This window comes from Vombatus ursinus, unplaced genomic scaffold (assembly GCF_900497805.2).
Source record: "Vombatus ursinus unplaced genomic scaffold, bare-nosed wombat genome assembly UNPS02010304.1, whole genome shotgun sequence".
Taxonomy (NCBI): Eukaryota; Metazoa; Chordata; class Mammalia; order Diprotodontia; family Vombatidae; genus Vombatus; species Vombatus ursinus.
The window spans coordinates 4638971-4651980 of NW_020950082.1; the positions used below are offsets into that span (position 1 = coordinate 4638971).

At 36.8% G+C, this 13010-nt stretch overlaps 1 protein-coding gene across 1 annotated transcript in view; it reads left to right on the forward strand.

The window, feature by feature from the left end:
- DOCK9 (dedicator of cytokinesis 9) overlaps positions 1 to 13010 on the forward strand; it is a 359630-nt gene that overhangs the window by 236087 nt on the left and 110533 nt on the right. Inside the window, exons 16-25 of the mRNA XM_027854137.1 lie at positions 1441 to 1474; positions 1740 to 1832; positions 2600 to 2723; positions 3616 to 3737; positions 5662 to 5748; positions 6243 to 6332; positions 9014 to 9129; positions 9636 to 9705; positions 10985 to 11110; positions 11560 to 11631. Coding sequence (XP_027709938.1) covers positions 1441 to 1474; positions 1740 to 1832; positions 2600 to 2723; positions 3616 to 3737; positions 5662 to 5748; positions 6243 to 6332; positions 9014 to 9129; positions 9636 to 9705; positions 10985 to 11110; positions 11560 to 11631 — 934 coding nt within the window. The remainder of the gene's footprint in view (positions 1 to 1440; positions 1475 to 1739; positions 1833 to 2599; positions 2724 to 3615; positions 3738 to 5661; positions 5749 to 6242; positions 6333 to 9013; positions 9130 to 9635; positions 9706 to 10984; positions 11111 to 11559; positions 11632 to 13010) is intronic.

Below are 13010 nucleotides of genomic sequence, written 5' to 3' on the forward strand. Positions count from 1 at the left end.
TGTAGAAGCTGCTAAATCTTGTGTTATCCTGATTGTGTTTCCACAATCCTTGAAGTGTTTCTTTCTGGCTGCTTGTAATATTTTCTCCTTTACTTGGGAACACTGGAATTTGGCTACAATATTCCTAGGAGTTTTCCTCTGGGGATCTCTTTCAGGAGGAGATTGGTGGATTCTTTCAATTTCTGTTTTGCCCTCTGGTTCTAAAATATCAGGACAGTTTTCCTTGATAATTTCTTGAAAGATGATGTCTAGGCTCTTTTTTTGATCTTGGCTTTCAGATAGTCCAAAAATTTTTAAATTCTCTCTCCTGGATCTATTTTCCAGGTCCGTTGTTTTTCCAATGAGATATTTCACATTGTTTTCTAATTTTTCATTCTTTTGGATTTGTTTTACAGTGTCTTGATTTCTCATAAAGTCACTAGCTTCCAATTGCTGTATTCTAATTTTTAAGGAAGTATTTTCTTCAGTAAGCTTTTGGACTTCCTTTTCCATTTGGCCAATTTTTCTTTTTAGGGCATTCTTCTCCTCATTGGCTTTTTGGACCTCTTTTGCCATTTGGGTTAGGCTATTTTTTAAGGTGTTACTTTCTTCAGTATTTTTTGGGGTCTCCTTTAGCAGACTGTTGACTTGTTTTTCATGATTTTCTTGCATCACTCTCAGTTTTTCTCTGCTTCTCTTACTTGCTTCTCAAAATCCCTTTTGAGCTCTTCCAAGGCCTGGTACTGATTCATATTTTTCTTGAAGGCTTTGGATATAGGAGCTTTGGCTTTGTTGTCTTCTTCTGGTTGTATGTTTTGATCTTCTTTGTCACCAAAGTAAGATAATATAGTCTGACTCTTTTTGCGCTGCTTGCTTATGACCCCAACCAATTACTTGAGTTTTAAACTCTTTGTTAAGGTAGGAGTCTGTTTCCAGTGTGGAGAATGTACTGTCCCAAGCTTCAGGGGTTTGTACATCTGTTTTCAGAGGTACCTCTAGGGACCTGAAAAGTGTCAGTTCTTCCAAGGTGATATGATAAGGGGTGAGGTGTTTCCTCTCCACCGCCACAACAAGCTCCACCCTGCCAGCACTCCTCCTCACCCAGGACCGCCCCTCAGAACTGTGACACAGATCCTAACATGGGCAAAGCAAGAGTTTCCTGCCTGAGCTCTGGCAGAGATCCCTACAATCCACCTCTGATCAGCCACTGGATTTCCTCTCAGTCTGTGGGCCGGAAGCTCAGGAGGCAGCTGCGGCCCGCACTCGGCACTTGCAGCTGAGACCTAGCTCCTTCTCTCACCACAGTCACAGACTTTTCCCACTGACCTTCTAAGTTGTCTTTGGTGTTCGTGGGTTGAAAAGTCTGGAAACCGCCATAGCTGCCTGTGATTCAGTCCTCTGAGGCCTGCTCCAGGGTCGCTGTGGCCTGCGCGCCCCCGCCGAACTGCGCTCCTCTCCCAGCCCGGCGCAGTATACCTTTCCAATAAGCATCCAGGTTGTCTTGGGCTGGAAATTTGTTTTACTCTGTTTTTTTTGGTGGGTTCTGCTGCTTTAGAATTGTTTAGAGCCATTTTTAAAGGTATTTGGAGGGGTTTGGGGGACAGCTGTAGCGAGTCACTGCTTTCCCTCCGCCATCTTGGCTCTGCCCCCCCTCACCTATTTCTTTAGGAAGTAATTCACATTCCCTCTGCCTCAAAACTATGATTTTAAAAAGTTGGATCTTTGTTTCAAAATTCATTTCCTTTCTTTACTCTTTTTAGTGCATCTATGGAAGACCTGGTGGGCCAGTATTTACGCGAAGCTCTTCTGCTGCTGTTTTACATCATCACCAAAACCCAGAACTTTATGACGAGGTGAGGGATATTTGTAAGATTAAAATGGATTTAGCTAGTTTTAGGCATTTCTCTTCATTGCCCACTTGGGAAAAAGTGACCCCAAGGGTCAGGATGCCCTGACTGAATTAAATGTTTCAGTTTCTTAAATTCAAATGTCAGTTATCTTCACCTCAGAATGTTACTCTAATTTGGGCAGGGGTGGGGGAGATATCCAAATGTCTGATTTAATCAGGTTTAGAGAGCTTCCACAGGGGAACTCCCTTTACCCAAGCAGATCTTTAACTTTTAGTCTTAGAGATTTCCTTCTCTTGCTCTGAGAGATTAAGTAATATACCCAGAGTTATATGGCTACTGCATGTCAGAGGTGCTTGAGGCCAGGGCTTTCTCTCTCTGAGACCTATCCACTGGTCCTCATTGCTTTTCATTATTATAATTAGAATACCTTGAATTAAAATTATTGGAAAATTTCTATTAAAAACCACATGCTCCACCAAGTTCTTTTTTGCCATTCCTTGATGTAACCTTGTGTAAAGCAACTGTGGTGTATGCTGCTTTTTTTTTTCATTTAAATATGAGTCCGTTCATTAATCAGTCAACGTTTATTAAGCAACCTACTATGTGCCAGGCACTATGCAAATATCTTCCTAAGTGGAGGTTATTGGTTAACTCCCCACTTGTTTCTGCTTTGGGTGACATGCATGTTGTGCCACCGTGCTGGCCAAGAATTTTTGTCAGTTGTTTGGGAGTAATCAATAGCACTGGTATTCTCTTTCTTGCGTTTTCAGATTAAAATAGAACTGCCCACACAGCTCCATGAAAAACACCATTTGTTGTTCACGTTTTACCATGTCAGCTGTGATAATTCCAGTAAAGGAAGCACGAAAAAGAAAGATGTTGTTGAAACACAAGGTTTGGTCTAACAGCGTTTTATTTTAGTCATTTTAAGTTTGCTTCTCAGATCATTTTCTTGTTTTACTTGGAAACCATTTTGTTGCTGACTAAAAACATTTTTTGTATAATGTTTTAATATTTGTGGTGTGCAGAGGTGGCTCACCTAGTCTTTTGTTAACATTTTGCAAACTGTAATTTTAAATTCTTAATCTAAAAAGAACAAAACACCTATTAAAGTATCTTTATAGGCCCATGTTCAGGAGTCTCATTCTACTATAATTTATAAATCTTTTGCCCTAAAGGGAAGATTGATTCCGTGTTGCCAATGGAAAAATTTTTTAAAATTCCTTCCTCTGGCATTCAAGGTCCTTCCGCTGTTATGTAATACCCCACTTTTCCAGCCTGATCTCACACTACTCCCTTGTACACACACTACTTGCCTTCCCCTATACTAGTCCTATACCATTTGGCCTCCATACCTTTGTCCATATGTTCTTTGTATCAGGCATGCCTCTGCCTCCTTGCATGCTGAAACCTTACATGTCCTTTAAAGTCCGGCTTAGATGCTAACTCTTTTATGAATATGGCCATCCTTGGTCCCCACATCAGTAATGATCCCCCCCAACCTCCATTTGAGCTTGCCTAGCATTTGCTTATACCCTGCTTACGTATTTACCTTGTATATTTATTATTATAATTATGTGTGTATGTATGATGACCTCCCTCTGGATTGTGAGTTCCATGAGGGCAGAGACTTTGTCTTATTTAATCTATATATCTCTCTTAGTGCCTGGCACAGTGCTCTGCTTGTAGTAATCACTTAACAACTCCAAACTGGACTCTTTACAGGCCAAGCACCTTTGCATAACAATTTTTCATTTGAAACTGACCTTTCCTCCTTTTCTTCCAGTTGGATATTCTTGGCTTCCACTCCTGAAAGACGGAAGGGTGGTAACCAGTGAGCAGCACATTCCTGTATCGGCTAATCTTCCCTCTGGCTACCTTGGCTACCAAGAGCTTGGAATGGGCAAGGTATAAAATCCCTAGGGATTTTTTTCCCCGGTGTTTCATCAGAGCATGTCAAAGACCATGCAAGAGACAGGAGGGAGCAGTATTTCATTTTCAATTATTCATATTAAAGGAGGGTAGGAGAAGAAACAGACAATGCTGATAATGTTAATATGATCTCTGGGGCTAGGCCAGCATTACCTTCGGAATGTTTTAGGGTAGCTGTCCCAGGGGAGCCTTTGCAGTGAAACAGAGATATCTATCTTAGTCAGGGTTTGTCTGTTCCTGGATATGCAGTGGCCTCTTTGTGAAAGGACCATGCCCAAAAGCCGAGAACTACTTAGAACCACTCACCATCATTAGGATTTTTGACCCTGGCTTCAGATAAGCAATATGAAGAAACCTTTGTTCTTTGTCTCTCTTTGCTTTTCTAATTCAGCAAAGCTTGGATGTTTCACCAATCTTTTTAATAAGTTTAATTGTTCCCCCCCCATCCTTAAATTTTACTCCATTTATATTGCTTTCTAAGTGTGTGTACTATGTCAGCTGTTTTCGAATGGTCCTCTGAGGTCTCTTTTTTGTTGTTGTTTTTGCATTTGGCCATAGCTAATTGGAACTCTCTGGTACGCCAGAGTGTATCCCTAGGATGAAGGTAAATGATATTTTTTTCAGGGAGGCAACAATGACAGGATAAATAGAGTGTTGAATTTACAATCGGGAAGACTTGGATTTAGCTCCTGCCTCAAACGCTAATTGTCTAGTTATGGATGAGGTATTGAACTTCTATGAACCTTGTTTTTCCTATCTGTAAAATGGGGATAGTAATTGCTATACTACCTTCTTCACAGTGTTATTCTCAGATTCAGTTGAGACAATATATGTAAAGTGCTTTCAAACATAGTTACTATATACTTGTCAGTTATTATTGTTATTATTATAGTTTATAAACAAAAAATTTAAATTACAGATGTTAAATAAATTTTTAGATATTTAAATGATTTATTTGCAGAGACAGACATACTCCCCAAATAGTCAGTCTTCTCCAGTATGCTAAATTATGATTAAGTTACAGATAGTGTGGGGATTGTATTTATTCTCAACCCAGAATTGAAATGACATTGTCAGCTAACAGGCTAAATACAAGAGTGATTTGGAAAAAGTGGAATGAGTACCATACTTTAAGTCAGACTTGTTGAAACCCCAATTTGAAACAGAGTCTGTCCTAAGAAAGAGACAAATGAAATTAGGGTATTTGTGTCACCATTTTAATTTCTCTCGAGCTAGATTGTCATACATTGCATGGGAGTTGAGTCCAAAACTGGAGGCCCCCTAAGGGGTCCCATTGAGAATTGGCTCAGTTTGGGAGTTGGGGTACAGGGTTATATGCCCTTCGAAGAGTAAGGGTTCCCAAGGGATGCCAATCAACTCTGGGAGGTGGGATATAGTAAAATGAGGGTCTTTGAATACATGGCTCAGATCACTTAAGCCTGATCCAAGAGACATCAATTTCCATCTCACCTGTCTTGACAATAGGGAGGAACCAACATTTTCTCAGTCCTCTCTGGACAATACAATGAGCAGGAATAGACCCATTTAGATTAGATCTTAATGTCCTTCTGAAGAACTGAACTTTTTTTTAAGAAAGGGAGATGAGGAAGCTCTGAATCTCCAAGATAATAGTTACTAAGAAAAAAATCATTTTTCATAGACTTAGGTTTTGTTTTTATTCCCATTCTGCTAGTACCTAGCTTGTCATTCTGAATGAGTCACCTTCTTGAAGCCTTTTTATGTCGCCTGAAGATCCTCTTCAGATCTGAAATTCTATGTTTTTATCATTATTTTATCTTCCTGAAAGCACCCCCCCACTCCCTACCCAAACTGTGATTTAGCATGAATAAGGGAACTAGCTGTGTTGATATTTTATTTTCTGTTTTCCATATTCATTCAGCATCATGGGCCAGAAATTAAATGGGTAGATGGAGGCAAGCCGCTGTTGAGAGTTTCAACGCATCTAGTTTCTACTGTGTATACTCAGGTAAATGATATTCTGGTAACATGAATGGAAGAGCTGTGTAGCTAAAGGCTCGTGTTTTTTGGAAAAACAAAGTCCTACTTTTTACTCTACTTTATAAACACTCTGTATTAAGCTCAAGTTTATTTGTTCTTTTAGTAGAGCAAAGTAAAAAAAAAAAGTACACTATGGTTTTAAATCATCAGCTCTGGATAAGTCTGGATAGAAATAAAGTGTACAGATAAAAAGAAAACTTCCCTTTTTTTGAGATATCTTAGAGCAATTTAATATGGTTGGTAGCTCTTATTTATCATTTTCACAGTTTCATAAAGCATTATTGATCATGCATGCTTTAAGAATGGACATGTTTCTCTTCCTAAAAATGAAAAAGAAATGTAGTTGCATTTCTCTTAGCATTTCTAAGTAAAAGTAAAACAATTGGGCTCTTCAGCTAAATATTTTGACTTGTTTCTGAAAATTTCATTACCTTGATGAATTTTTTTTGTCTTCTCTCCTAGGATCAGCACTTACATAATTTTTTCCAGTACTGCCAGAAAACAGAATCTGGAGCTCAGGCCTTAGGGAATGATCTTGTAAAATATCTTAAGGTATTAAATGACTTTCTCTTTAGAGAATATATTTTTAAAATAAGTTTGCCATTGGGTGTGTTCTTGTCTGGACTGAAATGATATTCTTTCACTGCAGAGCTCAGTAAGGGTTCTTTTTAAGAGAAGAGAAACTGACTTGAAGGTCTTTGTATGTGATGATAATAATTCACATTTATTATCCTGGATTTTTAAGAATAATGATGTTAGGAGTGACAGATGCTACTCCTGACTTTATCCCCATTCCATCTCTAACATCTTCCATAGTTTTCACACATGCCCCTCTAATCTTTCATACAATCATCCTTCTTTATGTAAGCCTTACTTCAATCAGTCAATATTTATTGTGTGCCCATTCTGTTTTGAGGTCTATAACTTAGGTATAATGGGAAGCAGGGCATCATTCCTGCCTTTGAGAAGCTAATCATTTAATAGAGGGAGAAAAGGCAAGTACTAGTAGAAATGTAAGCCAAAACACAAAGTTATGCTACCTTGAAGAATGTCTCCAGGTTTCATTGTCAAACAAAATACAATGACTGGATGGATCTCTGGTTGGACCCAGTAAAATTTTTCATTTTTTTTCCTATTTTCATAATACTCATACATCTCAAGGTCCTTTCTGAGACAGGATATGAGAGGTCTTTATCTCATGTCCCATGATTATCTGCCATCTGATTATCTGCCTTTGCTGTTTTCCCTCTTTCAATAAAAATTCATATTATATAGATTCCAATTTGATACCTCATCTACTCTGTTTTCCTATAATTTACATCCAATGGAAAGATGAGTAATCATGGCTTTATATAAGTGTTTATGGGGGCTGCTAGAATCATTGGAGGGGCTAGAGCCAGGCAAACTTAGTCTAGGAAGGCTCAGACCATGAAGTAAATCTAGAGTGGTGTTTGGAAAGAGAGAAAGGTTTACATGATTTGTTGGGCAGGAGTTGAGGGGGCCCAGCATGTGGTTTGCAAAGAACAATGAAGTGATTTGCTTGACTTGGCTAGAAGACAGTGAATTGGGTTTTCTCAAATTTATGCCTTCTCAATAACATCTCTTTTGCTTTTCCATATAGAATTATTTTATTTTTATTATATTCATGTTAGTAATTTTTTAAAAATTTACCTTTCTTAAAGCATATTTTAATTCTAGTTTAAGTTCCTCTTCTGTTTCTTTAATTTCTGTAAGAGCTCTTATATCCTTTTGTAATTTGTTTTTACCAGTGTTAGTTCTTGCTTAAATTCTTTAAACACATCCTTTTCTGTCTGAGGACTTCTTTCAGATTGTCTTGTGGTGTTTTTATCCATCTGAATTGCCTTGGGTATTTTACTTGTTTTATTTGCTATTATAGGATTTTTAAAAAATTGTATTATATTCTTTGTTTTAGATGTTTTCATTTTCTTTGTAATTGTTTCTTTGTACTGTATGTTTTTAGCTATTGTTCTTTTCTCTCTCTCTTTTTTTTGAGGGGAATGTGAACAACTTGGCTCCCAAAACCTCTCACTATGTCATTTTGACTAAAGACCCTTTTAAACTTTAGATTCATCTCTTATTTATAAGAGCACCGACATATAGAATAAGCTTTGGTTGGAATAGTTTATTCTAGGTGCATACTCCAAAGAAGTTAAAAAAAAAAAAAAAAAAGCAAAAACAGAAAGAAAAGTCTAAGATAGTGGTGTCAAACACCACAGATTAACATTATCTATATTCTATTGTATTTTTATTTATTTTATTAACTTTTTCCCAATCACATTTTAATTTGGTTTGGCCACCATTACGGGTTTTGGGGGCAGCCAATAGGCAGTGAGTTTAATGCCTCTGGTCTAGAAAATCCCAAAATAGTCATTTTGGTACTTTTTTGTGGACTCAAGGAAATGGAAATAAACTCGGTAACCTTTTACTTAGGGAATGGTTGAATTAACAGTAGTATGTTAATATTAGTGTGCAATAAAAAATGACAAATGTGAGAAATTCAGAGAAACACGATAATAATAAGAGTATTAATAATAGCTAAAATTTATATAGTGCTTACTATGTGCCAGACACTGTGGTAAATGCTTTATAATTATTATCTCATTTCATCTTCACACCAACCCTGGGAGATAAGTGCAGTTATTATCCCCATTTTACAGATGAGCAAATTGAGGCAGACAGAACTAGAAGAGTCATATGAGCCAGGACCATAATGGAAAAAACCTTAATCCTCTTGGAGAATAAATAATGAAATGTACCTCCCTCCTCTTGTCAGAGGAGTGGGGCACTACAAGGGAAGATTGTCGTGTTCAATTGTCATTATGTTTTTCTTAGGTACAAGAGAGGGTTCAGTCCTAGATATAAAGGCATATCCAAAAATGCCTCAGCACATTGTATTGAGTGCTGGGCTTGGAGTCAGGAAGACCTGAGTTCAAATTTGGCCCACATACTTTCTAGCAATATGACCTTGTACACATCACTTAACTTCTATTTGCTTTTGTTTCCTCATCGGCAAAATGGGATGATAATAATAGCACCTTTCTCTAGGGTTATTGTGATGATAAGATGAGATAACATATCTGTAAAGCTTTTCATAAACCTGGCCATTATTATTATAATTAATAATAATTATAATTATTATAATATATTACAAAAGACATCAGTATACTTTATTATTAAATAGTAATAACTAGCATGTCATTTTCTATCTGTAGAGTCTTCATGCAATGGAGGGTCATGTCATGATAGCTTTCTTGCCCACCATCCTCAATCAGCTCTTCCGAGTTCTCACCAGAACTACCCAAGAGGAAGTAGCAGTCAATGTGACAAGGTAAGGTGAAAACACCATATCTTTGAGCATGTCAGTATATGAAGCTTGTCATAGTTCCCTATCCTAGTGAAATCCCAGATCTGTTCCATATGCCTCTCCCATTCATATGTACAACTGAAGTTTTCCCATCTATTTCTTATTTTCGTATCATATTGGTGGCATCACTGTTTTTTTCTTGTTTTGCCTCTGGATCTGTGATTTCATCTGCTGGTGGAACTCCTAGTATGGAAACTCCTTATACTGGTACAGATCAGGAATTCTTGTGCAGCTTAAAGTCTGAGAGAGTCATCTGGGACATTGAGAAGTTAAATGACTCACCCATAGTCTGTGTCCATAGAATATAGAATGAAGGCAGGTCTTCATAAAGTTCTGCTTACTCCATGCTTCCTGTCCTAAACAGCATTTTACTTAACAGATTTGTTAACAACATCTATGTTAGAACTGAAACTTGAATGGTTTCCTTTCAACATTAAGGCTCATTGATTTATTTTTCCTTTTGATGGCAGAGTCATTATCCATGTGGTTGCCCAGTGCCATGAAGAAGGATTGGATAGCCACTTGAGGTCCTATGTAAAGGTATGTTGGTATCCTTCCGTTGCAAAAAAAGAAAAATCCTATGGATTTGCATTGTAGATATTTTGGATTTACTTACCCAAGTACATGTTTTTTCCTCAGTAGGATATGAATTTCTTGAGGGCAGGAACTGTTTGGCTTTTGCCTTTATATTTCTAGCACCTAGTATGGTGCCTTCCTTATAGTAGATACTTAATAAATGTTTATTCAGTGAATGAATGAGTACGTGAACAAATATCTTCATTCCTATAAAACATTCTTCTGAAGTTGGTTTCATCAAAAATGATTTAAAACTGTGGCTCTTTAAGATTCGCACTAGAGAACTCTTCAGTATCTTAATGCGTTTTAAAAAATACTCTTTCCCTTTTACTTAAATGTCAACGTCAGGGAATTGTTGAACTCTGAGTGAAGATGGAAGTATATTTTTTTCACTTTTCTTATTTTTCTTGCTTTTTTTTAATGTAGCTAATCTGGAAATATGTTTTGCATGACTTCATATGTATGGGTATCATATTGCTTACCCTCTCAATGGGTGGGAGAAGGGATGGAGGGAGGGGAGAGCATTTGGAACGGAAAATAAAATGAATGTAAAAAAAAAATTAAAAAAATAAATGTCATTGTCTATGCTACACAGTTAATGTTTATATTAGAACTGGGGAACCCACTTTGAAGCTTCAAATTTTTCAGTTTGGGTTGGGCTTCTTTTTTTAAGTACCAGTAACAAGATCTTTCTATACACAAAATGTAGCAAACATAATCATCCAAAGAAGTTCTATCATAAAGAAAGCATTTAAAAATTTCATGAATGATAGATTATTAAAAGAAATTTAAATGTATTCTAGATAAATTTTTAACTAAGAAGGATATAAATTACCAAATTGTCCTGCGGGACATCTATTGACTTCACAGTCAAAGCCATAATAAAGCAAAAAGTTAGACTCAGCATAAAGTTTCTTACATTCTTATTTTCATGTTTAGCCATAAATATCCCAGTGCCCTTTTCCCCCCACTCTCATCTCCTCCTGCTTTGCACATAGTAAGCAATTAATAAATGTTTGTTGACTTGTGACTTGAATTTATTTCTTCTGGCAAGCTAAGTTCTGGCTTGATGGCTTGCCTGCCTAATTCCCATCACATCCCTCCCTTCCTCTGTATGTTTCAGTTCTTGGGGCAGATCTTTTCCTCTGGAACTTTTAACCACTGCATCAACCTCACCTTGAGACTATAACCAGGTTGTAGGGCCTATTTAAATCTCATTTTACCTTCTTTTTTTTCCCCCAAGTATGCTTATAAAGCTGAGCCATATGTTGCTTCAGAATATAAGACTGTGCATGAAGAACTGGCCAAATCCATGACCACAATCCTGAAACCGTCTGCTGACTTCCTTACCAGCAATAAACTTCTCAAGGTAGGTAGGAAGACTTGAGTCAGTGGTTTGCATTGCTTAACTATTTGCTGTGTAACAAGGATAGCTTCTGTGAGAATTCAGGAGTGATGGTGGTGTAAATAAAAACCTGTTAAAACGCCCATAAAACATTTATAAATAAAAGAAAACATCAAAGCTCTGCAGTACTAATGCTGAGCCAATGCAAGTCCAAGACCGTGGAGTAATACAGGAGCTAAGTTCAACCAACCCAGAGTTCCCTTCCACATGTGTCTAAGCAAGATTCTGAAGCCAGAGTACAGGTAACAGTATTATGTAACTGCACTCGGAGACACCCCCTCCTCGTTCTCCACTATCACTGAGTAATTGTATTTAGATGCAAAATGACCAGACAGCACTTTGGAGTAGAGATTTTTATACAGGACATTGTTCTTGTTAGTTTTTCATATGACTACGCGTTTCTTTCTTTTCAGTATTCGTGGTTTTTCTTTGAAGTTTTGATAAAATCCATGGCTCAGCACCTGATAGAAAACTCGAAAGTCAAGGTATGTTATCTGCTCTCTAGGAGCCAGTGCTAAGCAGCACCTCTGACCTCATCCTCGCCCAAGGGAAGGGTTGCCTTTTCCTTCTAACGTCCTAATTAATGCCTTAAACTTGGTTGAAGTACAAGAGTTATTTAAAACTAAGCATCTCTATTGCCCCACTTATAAAGCCTGAGGGTTCGGATCATAAATCGCCTACCCAAACTATTTTAGCCCCCGATCATGATGATGATGATGAAAACGCTTGACAATTATGTTTCAGCAAACTTTAATTAAACACCTACAATAGGCATAATAATGTCCTAGGCATCAGGGAAGATAGAACAATCATAGAAGACTTGGCTCTGCCATGCAACTCACAGTCTTGTTGGGAAATCCAACTTGTAGACAAATAAACATAATACAAAATGATATATCATGAGTCTACAATTCTATTTTAAAAGTATTACTTAATTACCTACAATATTACTGTACTATGTTGCACATATATAATATGTATTATTTATATGTATAATATATTATAATGTGTTACTATATTATGTATATTATACCTATTATATGTTATATATTTGTAAATATAATTTTTATATTCATGTTATATCTATTTGTATTTATAATTTATCATTATAATATCTATTTTATTTGTGTCTATTTCTCAATATTTATATTGTATCTATTATATAGATATATCTATTATTATAGATACTTGTAAATATATTATTTTTGATATTATATATTGTTTATATAATAATTATATATGAGAAACTTTTCAAAACATTAAGTGCTAAATAAATATTAGCTATTATTCTTATGATTATTTGAGGAAGAAAAGAACATTAGCAACTAAGGGGATTGCAGAAGGCTTCCCAGAAGTGGTGGCACATGATCTGAGTCTTTTTTTGTTTGTTTAAATTTTGTGGTAATTTTTATTTTTTTTTTGTTTTCAACATTTACTTCCACAAGATTTTGAGCTCCAAATTTTCACCCCATCTCGCCCCTCCCCCCACCCCAAGATGGCATGCATTCTGAATACCCCTTCCCCTAGTCTGCCTTCCCTTCTATCTCTCCCCCCCACTTCTCTTATCCCTTTCCCCTTCCATTTTCCTGTAGGGCAGGATGGATTTCTGTACGCCATTTCCTGTATTTCTTATTTCCCAGGTGCATATGAAAACATTTTTTTTAAACATGTGTTTTTAAAACTTTGGGTTCCAAATTTTCTCCCTTCCTCCCTCTCCACCCACCCTCATTGATAAGACAAGCAACTAAATATAGGTTATATATGTGCAGTTACGCAAAACACTTCTATAGTAGGCATGCTGTGAAAAACTAACTCTATTTCCCTTAATCCTATCCTGCCCACCCATTTATTCTATTCTTTCTTT